Source organism: Ambystoma mexicanum, chromosome 2p, assembly GCF_040938575.1.
Source record: "Ambystoma mexicanum isolate Mex_15411 chromosome 2p, UKY_AmexF1_1, whole genome shotgun sequence".
Classification (NCBI taxonomy): domain Eukaryota; kingdom Metazoa; phylum Chordata; class Amphibia; order Caudata; family Ambystomatidae; genus Ambystoma; species Ambystoma mexicanum.
The window spans coordinates 59579237-59604350 of record NC_090923.1 but is presented as its reverse complement, the minus strand read 5'-3'; the positions used below and the strand labels follow the sequence as shown (position 1 = coordinate 59604350).

At 46.8% G+C, this 25114-nt stretch overlaps 1 protein-coding gene across 1 annotated transcript in view; it reads right to left on the bottom strand.

Moving 5' to 3' along the window:
* LOC138566201 (coiled-coil domain-containing protein 3-like) overlaps positions 1 to 25114 on the bottom strand; it is a 214563-nt gene that overhangs the window by 16318 nt on the left and 173131 nt on the right. Inside the window, exon 2 of the mRNA XM_069643252.1 lies at positions 9834 to 10008. Coding sequence (XP_069499353.1) covers positions 9834 to 10008 — 175 coding nt within the window. The remainder of the gene's footprint in view (positions 1 to 9833; positions 10009 to 25114) is intronic.

Here is a 25114-nt window from a genome sequence, read left to right as displayed (position 1 = left end):
GCACACCCAGTATGGAAGATAGGGGCCGCAACTCAAACACCAAGTCCAAATGACTCCAGCATGCACCATTGAAGAAACAGCAACTGCAACACACCTCTGTGATGATGAAGAGGATGAAGATTAGTGGGGCCACCAGTCTGATGATGAAGAGGATGAGAAGAAGCCTCAACTTCCAACTGCTCCAAAAATTAGGACAAGAAAGAAATGTGGGCTATGCAGGCCCAGCCATTGTAGCCCTCCTCCTTGCTTGCACTTGACGTAGGAGACCCAGGAAAATGAAAAATCACAAACTGGGCATATCCACGTGCAAGTATAACTGCCTTCTGACAGGATTCCCGAAAATTAGGCCTGGATTCACCGCCCTGCTCAAACCGGAGCACAGAGAAGTTTCACGGCCTGATCTGCAAAATGGCCGCCAGCCGCGTGGGTAACGCATGGCCTGCGGGCCGGAGCGAAGTCTCAGGATGACCGCGCTGCATCAAGAAAAATTGCTGGATAATTCACCGCTGGGCCCAGGCATCGTTTCCCACCTTCGTCGCCACTGTTGGGGGTTGCTTGCGACCCCCGGTGCCTCCCGTAAGCCCCAGACCCCGAAGGACTCACTCTCACACGTCCTCTCGGTTCGGGCTTCCTGGTCGCTCTGACGCGGCCGGGAAACGCCCCGTTTATTTATGTTGCACGCAGCGGCGTGCAACGTCACGCTGCCGCGGGCGCGCCCTGTCATCGGGCAGCGCCACAGACATCTTCAATGGCAGGGATTCAGGCGTTCCCTCAACAGATGTTGTAATGTCTTAATCAACCGCTCCATTTTCTCTTGGGACCCCCAGTTTCACCACTTCACACGCATTTTATGTGTACAAAAACATTAGATTTTATTAATGGAAAAGACACCGTAAGGAGATTGTAACATTTGCAGTTATGCGATAGTCTGTATGTATTAACATGTACCGTCCTGTCTGTTATGTGTGCGCCCTGAGGCCTACAGGCTAGTTGGCGTGTTAGAAAAAATAAAAATAAAAAATATTGCAGGCCTCATTCACAGAACGTTTTCCTATGGGATTGCGCTAAGGGCGAGTTGGCGCGTTAGAAACAGTAAAATAAATAAATAAATATTGCCGGCCTGATTCACAGGCATTTTCCTATGGGATTGCACCATTATAAACTCTTTCTGTGAATCAGGCCCAGTGCTTTCGGAAAAACACAGTTCAGTTCAAAGAATATATTCAGAATTAGAATTCGATTAACATAGTCATAAATAGAAATAACCCGGAAGCGTTATAAAAAAGAAGACATAAATATCCTAACACGCTTTGCCATCTGTTAAAAGCAGCTTTTGCACAGACCACACCCTCGCGCATAAACGGAGGATCCTTCGAAGTGATAACCCTGGAGAACAGACCCTTCTATTCTTTCTGATGAAATGTGGGCGAAGCCATTTCCTCCTTAGATCTAAAAATGTGCTACAAACCCGAAAAACATGCACTAAGTCTTCATCGCAGCCGGCACGCCATGCACATTTTAGATCTACGTGATATTTTCGAAAATAAAATAGCAAATCCCAAAATACTGAAATAATCTTTTTCTTTCACTGCAATTCACTGCCTATATATGAGGGTGGAGAACCCCCCTCACCGCTCCCCTTCCCCATCATACCCGTCCACATTTTCTATTAACTTTACGCCCCAGCCCCACATATATATGCAGTGAAATGGGTCATCCGAAATTCGGCATTTTGGGAGTCAGCATTTATTGCCACGGAATTGTGGGCCGATACATTTTGTATTAGTTTCCAACCGCGTCAGGCGGGCCTTTAGCGCTAGCACGTTTAATCGCATCATTAGCAGGGTCCTCCTGTACTCCGGCCACTTAATTTTCTCTACAGTGATTTTGGGTTCGGCCCCTATGTGCTTGCTGAACCGCTTCAGTAAGGATACATTTTTGGTACGATGCGACACCTCCCTGAACACTATATCAGTTGCCCGGCTTTTTAGCAGTGCCTTGCGTTGGGCTACTGGTAAACCTACAAGCGCTGCTATAGTTGTGATTCCTACACTTGTTTGAAAGAGTTAGAATACTTCTATACCTTGGGTATTTTTTCACTGCCTGTGGGGTCGTCAGCAATTTGTGGGTGCAGGCCAGATTACGGTTAGCATGGGAATCCAAATGAAGTCTCAGGACGAAATTAAGAAATCTCTTCTGGGCATGAATCTTAATACTCGCGATGCCCAGCACATGCCTCAGACCATCTCCCAGGGTGCTTTGGGGCAAGCCTATCAGCAGCCACCTCATACACTGCCAAACTTATAGCTCTAAGTCGTAAATTCTTGACCCCCACAAAATCGAATCACTCTTGCCCGTGCATTAATCTTGTTGAAATTAGATTACTGTAATGTGATCTAGGTTCCTCAAATACAAATTTGGCAAAACTTCAACTCTTACAAAATAAAGCCCTGAGAGCAGCACTTGGCATCAAAAAAACCTGACCATATGTCAAAGACTAGAAGGGAAGTCCATTGGCTTCCTATCAAGGCAAGTATACTCTTCTAAACCCTTTGCATCACACACAAATGTCTCGCCAAGATGGCGCCTATGGACCTCACCAATATAGTCACTCTGAATACCTTGACAAGAACTCTGAGATCTAACAATAGCTCACATCTCTGCATCCCATATTTCAAATTCACACGGGCAGGGGGGAGTAGTTTTCAGGTCTTAGCCCCAAAAACATGGTACTCCCTGCCCGTGATTTTGAGCAATGAGCCATCCCAACCAAGATTCAAGAAAACCCTGAAAACCACCTGGCTTTTCAATAAATAGTAATGCTCAGACGAATTGTACTACCAGATCCATCAAAGTACTAGCACTGCCTCCCCATTCTGTAGGGTTGACACTTTGACTGACAAAGTTATGTCTATCTGTCCTCTAAAATCTACTTTGTTAACCCTTAATCCTTGCTTGTAATGTAATATTTTATCTTTTGCCTGTGTAACAATTGTCTCACTGTAACCAGAGATCAAGTTTCTGTAACTTACGCCGTGATACCCCCGGGTTTGGGCATATAACAAATACAATAAATAAAATTAAAATAAATACAGCCCGCCACCTTCCTCAAGATAATGTTCTGGCCTTTATCCACGGAGCTGCCATTTGCAAGAGCCCAAATCTTACTACAATGGAGGAGTGAAGCCTGGGTTTTGCTCTCTATGACCTTGGAGCACTAATCTAGTCTCCAACCCCCGTATAGCCAATACATTGGAAAAAGCCCCCCGAACCCTTGCTCTGCGCGCTTTGCTATCCTCTTAATCTGTGGGATCTAGCTCCCCTGTTTGAAAAATATAACCCTGGGTAATTTAAATTTCTGACAGTGCAATACAATAGTGATGCCAACAAAAGAGGTACATCAATAAACGTTACAATGAACAGATGACACAGGTAGGTAGATGAAAGAGGCAGAAGAAGGTGATCTTTAGGACAGGAGTGGACAATGAGGAGCGACGGGGAAGAGTGGTTTCAGGGGGAAGGGAGTTTCAGACTTTGGGAGCACAAAGAGAAAAGAAGTGAAACCATGAAGGGACACATGGAGGCTTAGGCGAGGTGAGAAGATGTAGATGCTGGGAACAGAGTGAACGGGAGACATAGATGAAAATCAAGGAAGAAATATAAGAAGGAGCGAAACCGTGAAGGGACACATGGAGGCATAGGAGAGGTGAGAAGATGTAGATGCTGGGAACGCAGTGAACGGGAAAGTACAAAGGTGAAGATCAAGGAAGAAAGATAAGAAGGAGTGAAACCGTGAAGGAACACATGGAGGTTTAGGAAAGGTGAGAAGATGTAGATGCTGGGAACAGAGTGAACGGGAAAGTACATAGGTGAAGATCAAGGAAGAAAGATAAGAAGGAGCAAAACCGTGAAGGGACACATGGAGGCTTAGGAGAGGTGAGAAGATGTAGATGCTGGGAACACTGTGAACGGGAAAGTACAAAGGTGAAGATCAAGGAAGAAAGATAAGAAGGAGTGAAACCGTGAAGGAACACATGGAGGTTTAGGAGAGGTGAGAAGATGTAGATGCTGGGAACAGAGTGAACGGGAAAGTACATAGGTGAAGATCAAGGAAGAAAGATAAGAAGGAGCGAAACCGTGAAGGGACACATGGAGGCTTAGGAGAGGTGAGAAGATGTACATGCTGGGAACACAGTGAACGGGAAAGTACAAAGGTGAAGATCAAGGAAGAAAGATAAGAAGGAGTGAAACCGTGAAGGAACACATGGAGGCTTAGGAGAGGTGAGAAGATGTAGATGCTGGGAACAGAGTGAACTGGAAAGTACATAGGTGAAGATCAAGGAAGAAAGATAAGAAGGAGCGAAACCGTGAAGGGAGACATGGAGGCTTAGGAGAGGTGAGAAGATGTAGATGCTGGGAACAGAGTGAACGGGAAAGTTCAAAGGTGAAGATCAATGAAGAAAGATAAGAAGGAGTGAAACTGTGAAGGGACACATGGAGGCTTAGGAGAGGTGAAAAGATGTAGATGCTGGGAACAGAGTGAACGGGAAAGTACAAAGGTGAAGATCAAGGAAGAAAGATAAGAAGGAGCGAGATTGGGGTACCACTAAAAAACAATAGAGAAAAAATCGAATTGGAGGTGAGAGTCCAAGGGAATAAGGGAGATAGAAGGAAGAGAGTGAGTTATAGAAGATATATAAGGTGAGAGAGAAAGGGGGCGATTGGCAGAGTTATAAATGGAGTGGAGTGGAGCAAGGTGTAAAGAGCAAAGGCCAACTAGGAGAGTTGAGCAATAGTCTAGTGAAGAAAAAGTACAGGAGAAGATGAGGAGCTTAGTTGCCTGAAATGAGAGAAAGGGACAGATCTTATGATTCTTAAAGAGATGACATTGACAGTTTTGAGGAGTAGAAGAAATATGGTGTGAGAATATAAGGGCAGACTTGAAGGTAAGGCCCAGACTGCATGCGATAGAAAAGAATGAAACAAGGTAAGGGGGAATGAAAACAGACAACATGAAGGGTGGGGTAGAGGAGACGATGGAGGAAAAGAAGAGGATCTCTGTTTTAGATGGAGTAAGCAGAAGAACATCCAGGATTGGACGGCCAGAAAGCAGGATGAAATGTAGGAATGAAGAGAATCGGAAAAGGCAGACAGCAGAATAAGATCTGTGGTTCGTCCATGTAAATGTGGCATGATAGAATGAATGATTCAATAAGTGAGGCAAGAGGGATGGTGTAAATAAAAAATATCAAGGGACCGACAACAGAACCTTGTGGGACACCCTATAGAAGGGAAAGGGGGTGAGGAAATACCTGATCAGGAGACAGAGTAAGTACGAGCAGGGAGGTATGAGTGGAACCACTGAAGAACAGAGCCAGAAAAGCAGAGAGAAGAAAGAGCATAAAGGAGAGTTCGGTAGCTTGATGGTCAACAGTGTCAAATGCCACGGTGAGGTCCAAAAGTATAAGAAAGGAGGAAAGTGTATAATGCAAAGAGAAGTCAGTCAGTGGCGTGGAGAAGAGCAGTCTTGGTGGATTGTGTGGGACGAAAGCCAGATTGGGCTGGCGGGAAAAGAGAGTTACAATTAAGATGAGTAGAGTTTTGGAATAGACCACTCTGTCCAAGAGTTCGGAAAGGAAGGGGAAGAGGGAGGTAGGTCGAACGTTATACGGGGTAGAGGAATCCAGGGAGGGTTTCTTTATTATTGGAATGATAGTTTGAAGTTTGAAAGGTAGTAGAAAAGTGGGGAGAGAGGCATTTAAATGTGGTATTAGTAAAGGATAGACTTGGGCGAGGAGAGATGCATGCATAGGATCAAGAGGAGAAGCCAGTAGGTGGACATGAGAGAGAAAGTAGAAGGTGCCTGCATCATTCAGTGGGGAATAACAGGAGAACGAGGATGAGAAAGGAGGTTATTGGAAGACAATTGGGAGAGGCAGGGGAAAGGGTTACGAGAAAAGGAGGAACAAAGAGTAGAGACTCTAGAGTTAAAGTAAATATCCAAGTCAGATGCAGAGAGCATAGTCGAGGATTATGGATCAGGGATGGAGCATAGACGAGGATTATGGGTCAGGAAGGGGAGGGGAAGTAATTTATTGATAAGTTGAAATAGACAATGGGGTGGAGTGAAAGAAAGGTGCAAAGGGAAGAAAATTAAAGGTTTTGGGCAGAAGGAAGAAGAGATGAGTTATATGTAGATTGGACAGATGAAGGAGATCATTGTTAGAGCAAGATTGTTTCCAGCGGCGCTCAGCTTTACAAAGAAATGAAAAAAGAGAACGAATAGCAGGGGCGAGCCAAGGTCGAGAGGTTTACAAGACAGTATAAAAGGGGATGAAGGAGGGAGGGAGTTCAAGTTAGAGGAAAGATTGCTATTTAAGGTAGAGATGGCTTGGTCCGGAGAAAGTGTAGAGAGGAAGTCAATAGAGCATAGAGTGGAGGAGATAGCAGAGAAAAATATAGATTGGGAGAATGTACGCAGATAACGCTGGAGAAATAAGGGAGGGGAAAGGAGTGGAATTTCAGAAAGGAAGGAGCTGAAGGAAATAAGAAAATATTCAGATAAGTAAATGGGAAGGAGAGAGACTGGAGAGTTGGAAGGAACAGTAGAAAAAATAAGATTAAAAGTAGAGCCTGAGATGTGGGAGGGAGGGGATGGAAGAAGAGGTAGAGAGTAAGAAAGAAGGAGAGGGATAAGGAGGGAGGGGTCATGAGTAGAAGATACATGAAGATGAAAGTCTCCAATTAGGTAGAATAAAGGAAAGTCAGGGAGAAGGATCGACAGTTAAGAGTGTGGTTCATCAGAGAAACTAGAAGGTGGTTTGAAGAGATGGTAGATAGTAAGGAATGCCAGGGAATGAAGGACTAGAGAAGGCCGACAAATGGTAGAGTAGGAGGATAGAAGCTGGTTAGGTACAGGGGGGAAGGAGACCAAGAGCAGTGCTAGAGAATGCCTGTACCATCTCCATGAGAGCGAGGGAGGGGGGGTTTGGGAGAAACCAAAAGAAGAGTAAGGTAAGAATGCAGAAGTGGCACTGTTGGAGGGGGAGAGACAGGTTTCAGTAAGGCAAAGAAATTGAAAATGTAGACGATAGAATGGGTATTTTTGCAAATTTATCATATATTAAGTCGTCCAATAGATATGACCAGAGAGGGAGTTGCTAATATTGGTGTGCAGATACGATTCTAGAGACAACAGTGTTGTTGATAGCGGGGGGCATTCATGGAATGTAGAAAGAAGAGATGGTTGGTGCCAAATGATCAGATGGCAGTAAGAGTGTTGGGATGCATGTACAGTGTCCCAGCCAGGCAAAAAGGTTCAGGTTGAGAAAAACCTATTAGAGTGCTACATCATGGGAGCCATGAGCTCAAGTCTCAGCTCACATACACGTCAGAGAAACATTGCGGGCTGTCCTGGGAAACACATGGGGGTGAAACTGAAGCCCAAAATGGTGGTTCAGTCTTATGAAGCTTTGGTCCATCTTTCAAAGCCCAAATCCCACCCAGGTAAACCAGTTTAGAAATAACCAATCACTGCCCCTCACTCATTTACACTCACAGGAAGCACAACCACAAGGGTTGCTGAGCTGTATAAACATGGGTTCACATTCAAACTGCATGAATAGCTGGGGTAGGAGATGGTGGCACGAGTATGGGGGCGGTTTGATAGAAAGAAAGACGCTTGGAGGAGGTTTAAGCGAGAGGAAGCAGTTTGGAGAAAGGTGGGAGAACAGATTTTTGAGGGGGTTATAGAGTAGAAGGTAAGGGAAGAAGGGTTCTTAGGAGGGGCAAGAAAGTGAACATCAGGAGGTGGTAAGAGAATGTGAGGAAGAGGTGGTAAATGAGGTGGGAACCTGTGAGATATTGAAACAAGTTCTCTTGTTCCCAGCACCCAGTAAGGAGTGGGTTGTGCTCTCTCTGAGTTATAGTATTTTACTGCTGTAGTGCTAGCTATTAATTTTAGTATTGCACTTCATTGGCATTCGTTAGAAGAGTGGACGTTTTTCTGCTTCCGCTCCTGGACGAGTCAGAACCGTTGGGACTTGTAAGCACGCAACTTGCTTTAAACCTTGGCAGTCCTTTGACTGAGTTTTCCAGTCGATTGCCCGCCCACAAGAACCTTTTCATAGTGGTTTTTACACCGTGGTCGAGGCCATCCCTTATGTTGTTCCCTGATGAAGACGTGTTCAAATAGTTCCTTCACACCGAAACCGGTCGGTTACTGTTGTGACGTGAAGATCAAAATCCTGAAGCGTTAACTATTTATCCCGTAAATGCCAACTCTTGAGAATGTCTTTCCTCAATTTCTCTCTATTGCATTGATGTGGTCACCTGCTTTTTGTTTTGTTTCGTTTATTTTTACCGCTGCCTCCTTCTTCAGTTGTTTCCTTTTGTTAAAGCTGGGTCCCTACTTGGTTTTGTGAAGGGTTTTCCATGTATTGTCAATTGTTTTTTTCTTATTCACTGTCTCATCATTTAAATTCTTGTATACATTCTCTAATGCATTGTTCTCTTTCATGAATTGTATGAGTTGATTTATTTAGTAATAATGTGTTCTAGAATTTGACTCCCACATATACTAAAACATAATGGAGACAAAACCGAGGTTTTACTGGTCGTAGGTTTTAGTGGTCGGTCCTCCTGCTCCTCGTTCCCTCTGGTCTATGGACTTTTGGCCACCCTGCCTAGGTGAACTCCCTTCCCGGGTTGATTATGTTCAGAATCTGGGTGTAAAAATACCTGCTTCCCTCTCTCCGGATCTTCAGATCAGCACCAGATGCAGTGCAGGTTATTCCTTTTGTGCCTTCTGACCTAAGGGGACCTGTGGCTTTGTCGGCTGTTATGGGGATCCTGCACTATTGTAATGCAGCTCTGTTGGCTCAGCCCAAATTCTATCTTAGGAGACTTCAGATTTTACAAAACTCCGCAGATCAGTTGGTTGCCGGGTCACCAGGTTATGCTCATATGTCTCCTGTGCTGAACAAACTTGACTGGCTCCAGGTCGAGAGCGGGGTTAGGTTTAAGGCCCTCTGGCTGGTACACCAAGCTTTCCATGGGCAAGAGGACTTTTACCTTTGTGTGGAAATTGTCCCCTAGGTACCTACTAGATATCTCTGTTCATCTAACCGCCACCCTCTTCTCGTCCCAGGGGTTACGAATGAAACTGTTGGTGGCTGGGCAGCCCCTTCTCTTTGGAGTTCCTGTCCTTTGGCCTTAAGACTGCTGGATGCATTGATACACACACACATCGCCCCCTGTTGGCAGCAGGAGGGATCTTCATGTCTCCCACGCCTCAATGGTCCCTCCATGCAGAAGCACTCTGAATAATAATAAGCACTGCGGGCATGTGACTACTTGACCCGTAGATTCTCTAGTTTCATTCTAGGTGTAGCAGTCCTAACGTAGCAGGCCCCTGCTCTGGGCCCCTAGTGTTGCGGGCGGTAACCCGAGGATCTTTCCCATGCCACTCCTGGGTCCTGCATCAAGTAGCGGGTGGTGAGCCCACCCACCTGGGCCGCTCCGCGCAAACCTTGTGGGCCAGGCAGAAGACATTGTCGCAGACGGCTCTAGCAAACGAGCCCCTGACAGCGTTGCTTATTTGCCATAGAGAGAGAGGGGGAGTGAGAGAGTGAGAAAAGGAGAGAGGAAGAGAGATCGGCATATGATATCCCAAGTATAACTAGCTGCTAGAATTACAACTCTGCCTAAGGCCCACAGCCTAGCAGGAGCACTACCCTGTTAGAAAATCCCCAAATTTGCCTCTGCAATGTCTGCTTAGTCATGGCTGAGATCTTCGTCTCAAGCGAAGCAGCACAACCACCCATGCACCTCACCCGGTGGTCTTCCTGGACGTCCCAATCCGGGGTGTACATTTGCGGTTCCGTGCCAGCGGTACAGTTCGAGAACTGGAAGAGGCTTGAAAACATCCGGTGGTTCTCCGAAGACTCTGGAAAAATGGGGTCCTGGAAATTGACTCCGTGGGGGAGGAGGTTGTAGTTCTCGTCCATTCTGTAGATTAAAAGAAAACAAGTTATGACCATTGTGTGCCATTTTGAAACACACTGCACAGCTGACTACATTAACAACAAAGAGCAACAAAGCAGGGGCGGACTGGGGCATACCATCCATCCAGGCACCAAAGAAAAACGGACCCACAATCACACGTTGCAGTTCGTTACGTTCGTGAACAGACTGTTTGAGTACAATCCACAATAATGGATACACTATGTTGCCAATAATGCATTTGAAAACATATTTGCTTAGTAACATTGGTTAACACTAGTGTAGTAACTTATGAAACCGGCCCACTCTGGCCAAGAAAGTGGCGCATTCTGTCAGACAAACCTGACCCATTCTAGAATCATGGGCTGGCACTTCCGGCATTGCCCTATTGCCCTGTAGGCCGGTCGGAGCCTGCTTCGTCCATCCGGCTTGGTCTATTTCTAAATGTCATCCAATATGCTTTGAAACAGATGCTTATTTGGTTGTATACTAATTAACCTTTTCACAATTGACCTCGGAAGAATTGACCTAATTTTAAAGGTCAATTAGGACATATATGCGGGGGGAATCCCCCCGCAACTCGCCACCAATAAAAAAATAACCACAACCTTCCACCCAATCCCCTTATTTATAATCCAAAACCAACCCAATGCATATATAAAATAACTTGAATAATATAAAGCTCAATTGTGAAAAGGTCAATTAGGACAAAAGGTCAATTGTAAGAGGTCAATTTGGGTAATACCGCTTATTTATTTGTTGCTGTGTGATTTTTGTTGAATGCAGGAGTCGCATCAATCGTGGTGATAGCGATAATAACCAACTGTGAATGAAACGTGAGCACAAACTTGCGGGTGATGAACATTTCAGAGGGACCATCATGTGATTGTTATAGGAAAGGCATGTAATATGTAAGAGATCTTGATGACAGGATATCAAGAACACCACGGCGAATATTAGTCCTCCAGATTGTTCGATGTAAAACTCTAGCACCAAAACCCCCACCGTACAAGTGAGAGGCTCTATACACAGCAGACAATGGCTGTCCATGCCCGTCAGTCCACCCAGGCCGCTACACTGCGCTGGACACTATAGACCCCCCGGATCTGCTCCCCCCTTGTGGATCCAATAGCCAGTCTTCTGATGAATGTCCTTGTTCCTTGCAGAAAGCTTCCAATGTGTGCCAACAGAAGCCTGCAGTGACCCCCCCTTCTATTTCAAGTTGTCTGTACCCAAGGGTTCCAAACGGTCCCCCCTGATCTTCATTGTTTGCTTGGAGCCCTGCAAGCCCCACTTCAAAACAGAAACACTGGCATACCGTATGCCAGTATGTGGTTATAACACAACAGTACCTGAAGGTCTGGATCTTCAACCACACACTATCACCTCAAAGTCTACTTCACCACAATCCAGCTCTGGATGCATTGGGCATAACAGTAAGTCTTGTTCAGGGCAGACTCTCCCTACTCTAATTATCTTTGCCTTCTAGCTTCTAAGGAGCTGCGTTCCAGTATAAGATGTGACCCAGGTTCACATGGTGAAATATGACATGGGATGAAGTGTCATGGAATAAGGCACCACACCAGTTTTGGGAAAACAGGTGCAGGTATTATTTATTCAGCATTGGATGTTAAATAATTTAGCAATTATAATGGCAGTCACTGTTGATATTTTTCAGTGCTCATGTTGCATTTGCGATGCATTCCAACTGGAGGGTTAATGGAATGTTTGCTGGTAAAGCAATCTCTGTGTGTTTAGGAAAGTGACATTTGGAGATCAACCCTTCTCCTGGCTCCTTAATTGGTAAAAATGAGGGGAATTCTCCTCCCACTAGCACACTATTTTTGTTCCTGGTGTACTGATTTTTGGAATAATCATTTTGAGTTAATCTTGAAGTACAGTTGCGCGACGTCAGATCCTAGACGACGCGTCTGCATGTCAGTACGTATTTAAGCCTGCTTGTTGTCCCATACATAAAACAAAGTGAGGAGTAGGTGGGAATCACCTTACCTTTGCTGAAAAATGTAGTTTTATAAATACATTTATATTCTGGCGAAATGGCTTATGGTGATCGGAATACAGTGGTGAAAAAGCTCTAGGCACTAGAGTGTGAAATACAATAGAATGAATCCCAAAGTTGCCCTCGGAATAAGCACGTGTCCTCGCATGGCCCTATCTAGGGCTGCACATTTCAATAGCAATTTATAAAGGCTTATGTCCATAAACACTGACCAGTTCATATCTATGACTAAAATGAGGTCAGTGGACCTCCTCATGTATTGACAAGAGTGAAAAGGTTGGCCAAAAAAAGATTGCTGATGCCAACAATTTTGGCTTTTGAGTAGTTTTGAGAAAGGGATTTTTCCGACATTGCTATCATTTGTATTTATATTTTGGGGAATTTATAAATCACATTCACCCCAGCGCTGCATATGAACCAAGACAACACCCCATACATTAGAAAATGCAATAAACAGAACAGAGACAGGAGCGCTCATTTTGTCAAAGTAAATGGGGTTTTAAACAGGTACGAAGGTTTTGAAGAGTAGAAGAGGAGCAAATAGAAAGAGGGAGGGTGTCCAGAGTTTAGGGGCAAGCATGGAGAAGGAGCGGAAACGAGAAGAGGCACAACTAGGTTCAGGGACTGAGAGTAGACGTAAGGATTCGTGGCGAAGAGAACGGGGAAGAGAGCATAACGAAACAAGCAATAAAAGATATGAAGACATGCAAACATCTGAACACAAAGCAAAGAAAATGGTGAAGCGTAGGAGAGTTGAAAGAGAGGAGAAAATGTAAAGCAGCAGAGGTAATAATGTCCCCATGCATAATGTCCCCATACATAATGTCCCCATACATAATGTCCCCATACATAACGTCCCCATGCATAACGTTCCCATGCATAACGCCCCCATGCATAATGTCCCCATACATAACGTCCCCATACATAATGTCCCCATGCATAACGTTCCCATGCATAATGTCCCCATGCATAATGTCCCCATACATAATGTCCCCATGCATAACGTTCCCATGCATAATGTCCCCATGCATAATGTCCCCATGCATAATGTCCCCATGCATAACGATTCCATGCATAAAGTTCCCATACATAACGTCCCCATACATAATGTCCCCATACATAATGTCCCCATGCATAACGTTCGCATACATAATGTCCCCATACATAATGTCCCCATACATAACGTCCCCATACGTTCCCATACATAATGTCCCCATACATAACGTCTGCATACATAATGTCCCCATGCATAACGTTCCCATGCATAACGTTCCCATACATAATGTCCCCATACATAATGTCCCCATGCATAATGTCCCCATACATAACGTCCCCATACATAATGTCCCCATGCATAACGTCCCCATACATAATGTCCCCATACATAATGTCCCCATGCATAACGTTCCCATACATAATGTCCCCATACATAATGTCCCCATGCATAATGTCCCCATGCATAACGTTCCCATGCATAACGTTCCCATGCATAACGTCCCCATACATAACGTCCCCATGCATAACGTTCCCATGCATAATGTCCCCATACATAATGTCCCCATGCATAACGTTCCCATGCATAATGTCCCCATACATAATGTCCCCATGCATGACGTTCCCATAGCATAATGACCCCATACATAATGTCCCCATACATAATGTCCCCATGCATAACGTTCCCATGCATAATGTCCCCATACATAATGTCCCCATGCATAACGTCCCCATACATAACGTCCCCATACATAACGTCCCCATGCATAACGTCCCCATACATAACGTCCCCATGCATAATGTCCCCATGCATAACGTTCCCATGCATAATGTCCCCATACATAATGTCCCCATACATAATGTTCCCATACATAATGTCGCCGGGAAAAGCAGGGGAGGCAGGGATAGAGGCTCCAGGGGGGAGGCAGGGATAGAGGCTCCAGGGGGTAAAGACAAGCTAAGCCTTATGGAGGTGTTTTAGACAGACTGGAGAGGAACGGGCAGTCCAGCTAGGACAGTAGAGCCGCCTTATGGAGGCGTTGCAGACAGAGTGGAGAGGAGCAGAATGTCCACAAAGGAGAGGCGAGCCGGAAGCCAGGTGGGAGAAGCTGAAGGAGATGATAAGTTTGACTGCCTGGAAAAGGTGCTCCTGCCCTATCATGCCCCTGTTCCAGACATAGGGTAATGCCCCCTTCTCCGCTTGGCATTCCAAGCATAGCTGCTGGAACAGTTCACTCTATTGTGCCTATACGTTTCTGGGTCAGTGGTCGAATTGTACGATAAGAAGTAGTGGAACTATGTTTACTGCTTGCCCGTCCCCGCTCCCCATGAACCCCATCGCCACACATAATACACAACCCTAAACAAATGTGCCTGTAGTTTAAGGGAATGTTCAGTGCAGTGCACTGAATAGCAAGTTTCAACCTCTTTCTACACTTTTATTTTAAAACGAAACCATTACGGACCGGGTTGTTTTTAAGATAAAAGTATGGGAACAGTAACTCTTAATTTAAAAAAGTAGCGGAGCACCGCTCCCAACCGCTCCCGTCCACTCCGACCACTGACGTGGGTGCTCTGGGACCCGGTAACCACTAAATGTTTCCATACCTTAAATGTAACTTTCCTAAACTCTGTGCACCAGCGCACACCGGGAAAGTCAAAAGTTGGCTCCACTGTCTACAAGGTGGGTAGGTAAGTGTTTCCAAAGCACAAACATCTCGCCTCGCAAGAGCCATTGTGACGCTGAAATCCTAACACCTGACGCCCCCCAGACAAAAGCTAAGATCGTACATTATGTAGGGAACAGAATAGTTTTCAGGATGCTTCTAAATCCAAGGTGGTCTTAGAAAAGGCATAAATAGCATGGAAATGAATTCCAAAGTTTGGCTGCCAGGAGGGCAGAGGAACAGCCCCCCCATCTTGTACTTGAACCTGGGAATAGTCTGTACTCCAGCTGAGGCTGAGCTTGCAGGAATAGGATGTGCGAAGGATGGTCTGGTTTGAATACTTGTTGATTGTATGTCTATGTCAGGTGTGTATGATTCTGTTTCGTGGTCCCTGGCGTCATCCGGGCCCCGTATGCGTAGCTGCCTCTGCCTCTGACAGTTCTCACTGTGGTGTCGTTGCTCTTTTTAACCAATGCTCTGTGAACCTTTCTGCACGGTGCAGCAGTCGAAGTGGGTTGGAGAGTGCTCCTCTACTTTTACTGTTCCTATACTTTTATTTTAAAAAGAAACCGTTCCGGAATGATTTAGTTTCAAAATGAAAGAGTAGGAAGCAGTTGAAACCTGGAGTTCAGTGCACTGCACTGAACATTCCCTTAAACAGCAGGTGTGTTTGGGGGTTTGGATTGCACGTGGGAGGGGGTCTGGCGATGAGGTTTTTGGGGAGTGGGGGCAGGTCAGCAGGGAATATAGTTCCACTACTTCTTTTTCTACACTTCGACCTCTGCTGCGGTGTTAAAGGCTCTGAGGCCCTTTCCTTTGCGCCAGTTTTTGTGCAGCATTTGTGGGTAAGCATTTAATGTGGTGTGCATGTGACCAGGGGCATTGCTAGTGGGAGTTCTAGGGGGGATATAGCGCCAGGTCTTTGGATTGTAGCCCCAGATAGAAGCTCAGGGGCTACAACCAAAAGGCTAGCCCCGAGTCCCAACAGTCCCGACATTCCTATAGCAATACCCCTGCATGTGACTAGCCCATGCTAGCTGCATGTGGAGTGGCAAGGGCAGCCAGGGAACTCTCACTCTACCCCCTCCAGGCCCTGCATCACAAGGTGGGTGGCTGCACCAGGCCACCTTCCTGCTACCCACCTTAAGGAGATAGGCTGGGGTTCCATCACAGTACCCTAGGAGGCTCCAAATCCATTCTTCAAGAACTATAAGGCCTCCAGGTTTTCATGCCAACCCCGACTAAGTACAAAACACCTTTTTTTAATCAAATATATTTTGTGCAGATTTCCTGAAAGCATGAAATGGATTTAAGACTTGAAGGGCCCCTCTGGTGGGTCACAGCAATTACCTGCTCACATTGGGCTGTAGTTACTCAAGCTACTAAAACAATATTCAACAAAATAGACAGGAAATCAAGCCCGGGGGTTACAGTGAATCCACCTGGGATTGTCATTCATAACATACCCTCCTGAAGTGCAGCATTTCTTAGAAACAGTTCACCCACATGCGTCAATTTCATGACCTCCACACACGCTTTCTCTATTCTAAAGGTTCATTTCCTGCCCCAACCTTGTTTAAAAAAAACCTTAACGGGACTTTAATTCGGAGTGTTCTGTGTCCTTTCCCAGGTGGCATAGTATCCACAGTTACCAGGCCTTCGCCGACATGAAAATAAACCATGCACAATTACACCTCAACACTACATGACGGCTACCAACCGAAAACGCACCAACGCTCAGTGACCGGTTTCTCCAAACTGAAGCTGCCAACAGCACATCACCGCTCTCTTGCTTTTCTCCCTCTCAACCCCACTAACAGACCCCCAACCTGCTCCCATTGCAGTTCCGCCAGAGCGCCAAGAGGCCATGCAAGTGCCGACAGTGCGTCATGCAAGACCCGTTAACATTAACTTCTCCGATTTCTAGGCAGGCAAAGAGCCTCTTGAGTTACTCACAGCACAAGAGATGTGGAGGCTGCCATCGAAAATGGTATCATAGAGTCCTTACGCTACAAATCTGTAAATGTCACAGTGTCTACTCCCTAGATCAGGGGTCATCTACCTGGAGCTCACAAGATATTTTAGACTAAAATTCCCATGATCCCTCAACATTGACTGTGCTGGCTATGGCTGATGGGGCTTGTAGTTCATATGTGTCTCCGTGACCGGCCTGCACAGACTACTGTAGATCTTCCTCTAACCCCAAATTCAGCACTATTTGCGACTGGCAGAACGCTGAGGTCCAGGGTGTGACGTCATTTATTAATGTGCATGACGCATTGCACCAGTTAAGGACGTCTGCGCCGCTCCTCGATGCTGATGGCGACGTGGAGGCCAGAGCATTATCCTGTGCGACATAAGGTGCTGCACAGGTATTAGTGTGCTCTGCAGGTGTTATATAGATACCCTCTCACATACAGGCAACAACATACGCACCATTGTTATTTTACACCGATGTGTCATTTTACTGCAAATTTGGCAAAAGACTAAAATGGTACCAGACACAGCCTTTCAAAAATCTTAGACTACAAAAAAATATTAAAAGCACCAATCACATCCTTCACAAAACGACAACATGCACCACAGAAATAACAAACACCGGAGTAATAGCATGCACCATAGGAACAGCATGTACCATAGTAATAGCATGCAGCGTAGGAACAGCATGTACCAGAGTAATAGCATCTGCCAGAGTAGTAGCATGCAGCAGAGTAATAGCATGCACCAGAGGAACAACATGTACCATAGTAATAGCATGCAGCATAGGAACAGCATGTACCAGAGTAATAGCATCTGCCAGAGTAATAGCATGCAGCAGAGTAATAGCATGCACCAGAGGAACAACATGTACCATAGTAATAGCATGCAGCGTAGGAACAGCATGTACCAGCGTAATAGCATGTGCCCGAGTAATAGCATGCATCAGAGGAATAACATGCATCTAAGGAACAGTCACCAGAGTAGTAGCAGGCATCAGTAGAATAACATGCACCAGAGTAATAGCATGCAGCAGAGTAATAGCATGCACAGAGGAACAGCATGTACCATAGTAATAGCATGCAGCGTAGGAACAGCATGTACCAGCGTAATAGCATGTGCCCGAGTAATAGCATGCATCAGAGGAATAACATGCATCTAAGGAACAGTCACCAGAGTAGTAGCAGGCATCAGTAGAATAACATGCACCAGAGTAATAGCATGCAGCAGAGTAATAGCATGCACAGAGGAACAGCATGTACCATAGTAATAGCATGCAACGTAGGAACAGCATGTACCAGCGTAATAGCATGTGCCCGAGTAATAGCATGCATCAGAGGAACAACATGCATCTAAGGAATAACAGTCACCAGAGTAGTAGCATGCATCAGTAGAATAGCATGCACCAGAGAAAAAGCATGCTGCAGAGTAATAGCATGCACCAGAGTAATAATATGCACCAGAGTAATAGCAAGCACCAGAGTAATAATATGCACCAGAGTAATAGCAAGCTCCAGAGCAATATAATGTACCAGAGCAATAGCATGCACCAGAGTAATAATGTGTGCCAAAATGATAACAAGCACCAGAGTAATAGTATGCATCAGAGGAATAACATGCACCAGAGTAATAGTATGCACAAGAGTAATAATATGCACCAGAGTAATAGCATGCACCAGAGTAATAATATGCACCAGAGTAATAGCAAGCTCCAGAGCAATATAATGTACCAGAGCAATAGCATGCACCAGAGTAATAATGTGTGCCAAAATGATAACAAGCACCAGAGTAATAGTATGCATCAGAGGAATAACATGCACCAGAGTAATAGTATGCACAAGAGTAATAATATGCACCAGAGTAATAGCATGCACCAGAGTAATAATGTGCACCAATGTTCTAGCAAGCACGAGAGTAATAATATGCACCAGAGGAATAGCGAGCACCAGAACAATAGCATGCACCAGAGTAATAGCATGCATCAGGGGAATAACATGCACCGGAGTGAAAGCATGCATCAGTGTTAACGCATGCACAAGAGCAATAGTGTGCACCAGAGTAATAATATGCACCAGAGTAATAGCAAGCACCAGATTAATAGCATGCACCAGAGTAACAGCATGAATCAGAGGAATAGCCTGCACCAGAGTTAAGTGTGCACCACTGAATGCAACCACAATTCTCATCAGTCGCCCCCACTTGTTTGTTAGTGTAAGATTGCATATATTTTCACATTTTCGTATGAAAAGATGATAGCCAAAGAGAATCATATTGGAAAGTTCAAGGAACAATGGGGCTGATTCATGGAATTTGTGGGCCGAAAAAAGGGGATTTGGGCACCATTCTGCCCACAAATCCCTGTTTAACAAATGGGGATTTACGGGCAGAATGGCGCACAAATCCCTGTTTTTTGGCGCACAAATTCAATGAATCAGCCCCAATGTCTGTTACCTACTTGTGTTGTCAAGCCAGAAGGTGAGGGCCACCTGAGAGTCCTCAATCTCCAAAGACGTAGTGGACGTTTGGGTTTTACGTCGATTTGAGTGGACATCCCAATGGGGTGGTAAGTTGGCAAGTGATAATGGCTTGTGTCAAAGCCAATCCAGGCGAGCGGCACATGGAGTTCTCTAAGTGCACCGAAAGCTGTTTTTATTGTTGGGGTGAAGAGCACACATGAGTAACTTGTAATGTTAATTTAATGACCATGGAGATAGTGGCAATAAGCTTTACACAGATTGTGTTTCTTAGTTTGCAGTCAGTAAACTGAACATATTCGTCTCTGCCTTTACACAGCTGAAGACTATTGTTTCTGGGCTGGTTGCAGGGCTGCTGTACAAATCAGAATGTATGGAAAGAGGCCTATTCCGGAGGTTAGCACTGCTGCTTTCTCTCTCTCCTCTGCTGACCTATCTGTCTGCTGCGCCGACTGGTTGCTTGGTTACCCTCAGAGTCTCACTGGGAACCAGGCTCATCCACGATCAGTCTTCCCCGCACTGCCTCTGGCCCTACCACGAACTCAGGGGCAGTAACTGTAACCTCTACAGCCCCGGCCTCCTTGCACTTAACCAGAGCCGCGCTGCCCTGGCTGCACTCACTCAGAGCAATGCTGCCATGATTGTACTCCCCTTTCCCTCTGCTTGGCACTTCTCCCTTCCCCCTGCACTTTTATGCTGTCGCACTTGCACGATCTGAATGACACAAGGCCTAGTAAGATCGTTTGTCTCATCCACCCTCTGGGCCTCATTACGAGGGTGGAGGTAGTCATGGCGCTTTTAGCGCCATGACTACCTCCAATATCGGTACTGTGTCCGGTCCCGTTCAATGGGGACTTACCGGTCTATTCCGACCTTTGCGGGACCAGTAAATCCCTATTGAAAAATCCATTCCCCATTCCCATTTCAGCCCCCATAGGCCTCAATGGGAAGGGGGAAAGTGCTAATAACGGTACCGCAAATTGCAGTACCGTTATTAGCTCTGAAGTCCCTTAACGGGTCCCTTCCATAATGCCTGGTAAAACCAGGCGTTAAGGAAGGGACCCACTAAGGGACCTCGTAGTAGGGCAGTAAAGGATTACCGGCACCGGTGCCCTTACCGGTGCCGGTAATCCCTTACCGCCCACCTCGTAATGAGGCCCTCTGTCTTCCCCCCCTAGTCTGTCTTGTCACGCCTAGAAACAGTTGTGTACAGATGCGTTATAAATGACATATCCTATCATATCATGGCTGTATATGTCATTATAAGCCTCTGTTCTATGCGCGACTCCTGTTCCACTCCTGCCGGGTGCAATTTTCTTTCACAGTCCAGTGCCCTGGGTCCTCTCTCCTCCATCGCTCCACAGTCTCCCCACATCTTTGAATTACCACTTTCCTCTCTCCACCATCCCCGCCCAAACTCCAGCCATAACCCCATTAAACCACCTTGGTCAATTTCCAGGACAGCAAATGTACGGGTCCCTGCTGCTCACCTCCACATCAAGGAAATGGCAACGGGACAATGATAACAAAACTATTAACACGTGGGGCCCAGGGTGCTAACAGCGTTATTTACCCTATTCTATAGTGGATTCAGATAGTAACAGCGCAGAGCCCATCATCCAGGCCAGAGCAAAGCACCATTATAGATTGCATTCTGATTGGCTGATAAGACGTGTTACTATGGCATCCATACACTAGTTCCACTTTAGGCCGAATACAGTACTAAACCTGCAACCTTCCATGTCTTCATAAAAAAATGAAATCTTCAGATCCCCTTCTATTCATGGCAGGTTTGGGAGTTCCATCTTGTCACCTACCTATTCAGTTTAAATGTAACACCTCAGGTTGCCACGATCCCAAAAGGTAAAATCGCTATACATCTCTACGAAGACGACACCCTAACCCGAGGGTCGCTGTCTCTGAGAAGACTATCCTAGAGGCCCAGGGTTATGATATGATATGATAGTTTATTTATATAACTATACACAATGGCCCTCATTACGACCCTGGCGGAAATCGAAAAACGATGGCGGAAATGCAAGACCGCCATCGAATAGCGCTCGGTGCGATTATGACCCGTCACCGCAAAGTACGAAGCCATTAGCAACACCGTAGTGAACGCCAACGCTAACTGCACCAAGTACGCGCGCGCCATGCCAAACCGCAAAAACCACCATGGTGCAAGGGTACGCCAATTCTGACCCTAGCGGACATGTACCTAACGCCATCAAGCATGGCGGAATGTACCATACCGCCATGGTGAGAAGTACGGCATCGCGAATCAACCGTAAACGGCCCCACTGAGTGCCTGTACACCGCTCCCTGCCCACAAAGTACAACTCCCCGTAGGTGCAATGAAGTCACAATGCAACCAGTGAAATGCACAAGACACCCATGCATGCCAACGAACAAAAGAAACACAACAGGGGCCAATGGGAGCTGCAGGGCACAGATGGCACGAATACAGAAGCCATTCCAATGGACATGACCACAGTCCCCCACCAAGACATGCACGCAAACACAGGCACCTGTGACCAGCAACATTCCGAAAATCACATCATTCAACCAGTCCACCTGGCTGACCGGCATCTGTTACACAAAACCTAATCCCCCGCCCCTGAGCATGACATCATTCAAACAGTCATATTGGCAGCCCTCATCCCTGACCTCACTGGGCTTCGTAGGCAAACGCGCCCAGCACAGTACCACGCAACTATACTCCGAAGCTGGAACCCAATGCAGATCTCCTCACAATACACCGCTCCCCAAATAGGCATATGCCACATCACTTGCAAAGAAGAACGCTACACGGGCCAAATCAGAATAGAAAATTAATGCACAACAAAATCACCAAGCCCATACAGCCATTAGGCCATGAACTCCAAAACACATTTCACCATTGTGGGCTGCATCCGCAAGAAATGACCAGCCACTACTTGTGTGACGCCCTGTTCCCTCATGGTACACAGAGCCACATTCACGTACGAAAAGGCAACATGGAAGCGCACAGAACCGCAGGGCCGTCCCAATGGGGAGGCACTAGTCCAGCTGAAAGGCCGAAATGTTGCTCCGAGCCACCAGTACTGCGTAAGGGCATGTGGCCCATTGGCGATCGTCCCATAAGATCGTAATGCTGCTCCACTGATTAACACGAAGCAGCAGGTGTCGGGAGTAAAACCCATCGGCAGGAGTGGCATACAGATGGCAGTGGCAAAAGGGGAGGAGATACCTGTCAACCATAAGAAAAGAAAAAGAACAGAATGGCCATCAGAACTACATTCGAACAACTCACTTCAATGATCACACTAAATCCACAGCCATATGCATGCTAGCCCACTCCAAAGGATCATCACCACCCCAAAACCACTTGCGACTCATAACTATCTATATCGAGGTGGAAACACCATCACACACGAGTGTACCTGTGCATGCGTCTGTGAAAACACAATCCATCAGATGGGAATGGTAACCTGCATGGACACAAGTGTCTGAGGGCGCGTCGAGACAGGGAGGGCTCAACATGGCCAGATAGACGATGGTCCCACTATGGCAGCCCTGCATCACATAGCGCAAGGGAGGCGGATAGATCCCAAGAAGCCCTGTACATGGCAAACTCTGTATCAAATCACCTGCCCATGCATCCATGCATCATTCCCTCATCCCGGTATGAAAACGCCTGAATATTTACTCACATGACATTAGAAATATCCATTGAGTCTGTGCGTCATGCAGCCTGCAAAATCCACTGTGCCCCAGCCCGTAATTCCAGTGTAGTGAAGCAACATGTATTTGGGAACGTCCGGACTCATCGGCCACTTCTCTATTGCGCATCCCAAACTATTCATGTCAATCATTGCATCCTCGCCATGGCCCCTGTCCCAAGGACATTGAACAATAGAACGTTATATTTGCAGTCAGACCTGTGGGCATCTCCTCGCCGCTAGCTGATAACCGAAAGCGCCGGCCTTCGAATTCCTCATTTGCAACATCACGTCGAAGAGGCATCTGTGGCCGCTTGAAATCACAAATCAAACCATCTAGTGCGGCTGTGTGTGAAAATGGCAACTGCCTACACCCACAAATGGGACGCCCCGCCCGTCGGTGCAACTCGGTACAGTGATGCATGAGGGCCCACCGTTACCCGAGTACCACGTTCCACTGACCCTTCACAAGTCTGTCCGCGACTGCACTGATAGTATGTGAAACAATGGGACCACAGCAGAATGAACATGTCAACCAATGTTACACGGCCATCGGGTACAAATACATGATTGCAATAGCAAGATGCCATTCCCCGAATTGCAGCGTTGTGCGCGGGACGTGCTCGGCCAAAGGGGAGAGCAGTCTGCACAGGTGGAATGAATCACCACAGGTGGAGGCCATACAGCCTGAAAACACATAAATTGCACACCCAGTCTCCTCCCACACCCACACCGAAATGCTACCGGCAGGACTCGCGATGTTGGCCCTGGGGGACCTGATAGCACTGCAAGTACTCCAACTCCAAGAAGAAGACGAACACCAACTACAACCGGCCGCACGGAGGAGACGCAGGAGGAGGAGGAGGGCAAGGCAGGGCCAGCAAGGGCCGCCAGCACAGCCACTACCACCACGCAGGCAGCCCGCAATCCCACGCCTCCGAGCACATCCGTTCAACCTCACTGATGAGCAGATCCACACCCTCTACCGTTTGGACCGGGACACCATAGCCGCCATTGTGGCCATGACACAGGCTGACCTTGTCAGCATGATAGATAGCCCAACCGCCATCCCACCCCTACTGAAGGTGGTGTCTGTACTCCACTTCCTGGCCACAGGCACCTACCAGCACACAGTCGGACAGTTGCATGGCATTTCTCAGCCACTGTTCTCACGGACACTATTGCAAGTGCTCGATGCCCTCCTGCAGCACGCAGACGACTACATCTCCCTACCACGCTCGGAGCAGGAAATTACCAACACAAAAGTGGGATTCCATGCACTTGGCGGCATACCGGGTTGCATTGGTGCCATCGACTGCACCCATGTGGAATTGGTCGTCCCACATGCCATGGAGGCCCAGTACCGCAACCGAAAACAATTTCATTCTCTGAATGTACAAATGGTGTGTGACTCCAACAGGATCATTACACATTGTTGTGCCCGATTCCCTGGATCAACCCATGATTCTATGGTCTTGAGGAACTCTACAATACCACGCTACATGGAGCGACACGCAGGGAACAGATCCTGGCTACTCGGTGAGTCTCATTACATGCATGATAATGTGGGGTATGTGATTCGGCAATGACCTGGCAGGAAGGGGGGGGGCGTACGTAGCAATGGCATTCCACATCATACGTTTCTCGTCCACATACAGGTGATGCTGGATATCCACTGAAGAGATGGCTCCTCACACCAGTCCGGAACCCACGGGACCAGCATGAGGAGGACTACAACCATGCCCACTCACGTACCCGTGTAGTCATAGAACAGGCATTCGGCCTACTGAAGGCTCGTTTCCGCTGCCTCAGCAGGTCTGGCGGGGCACTCCTGTACCGCCATGAGAAGGTTGCAAAGATGGTCATGGCATGTGTCATGCTCCACAACATGTGCGTACGTAGAAATGTGCCCATGCCCCCTGACGCAGAACTGCATGCACCTGAAGATGGTCAGGATGAGGGTGGGGATGTGGCAGCACCTCAAGGAGTCGGCGAGGCACAGGAGGCCCGTGAAATTCGTCAGCATCTCATTGATGTATGCTTCTAGCACTCACGCCTGGTGGCTGATACATGGACACGGGACTCGTGGCACTGTGTGTGTCTGGGACATGCACAATATGGACTGTACGCCTATGATGGCCTAGTACACAAAGATCATTGTCCACACATCTCATTGGTTGGTCGTGCATTGTTTATGGCATATGTGATATCATGTTGAACACCCTATCGACCCGCCACCCAAGTGAGCCCAACACACCCCCTCCACCCTCCTACCTCCCC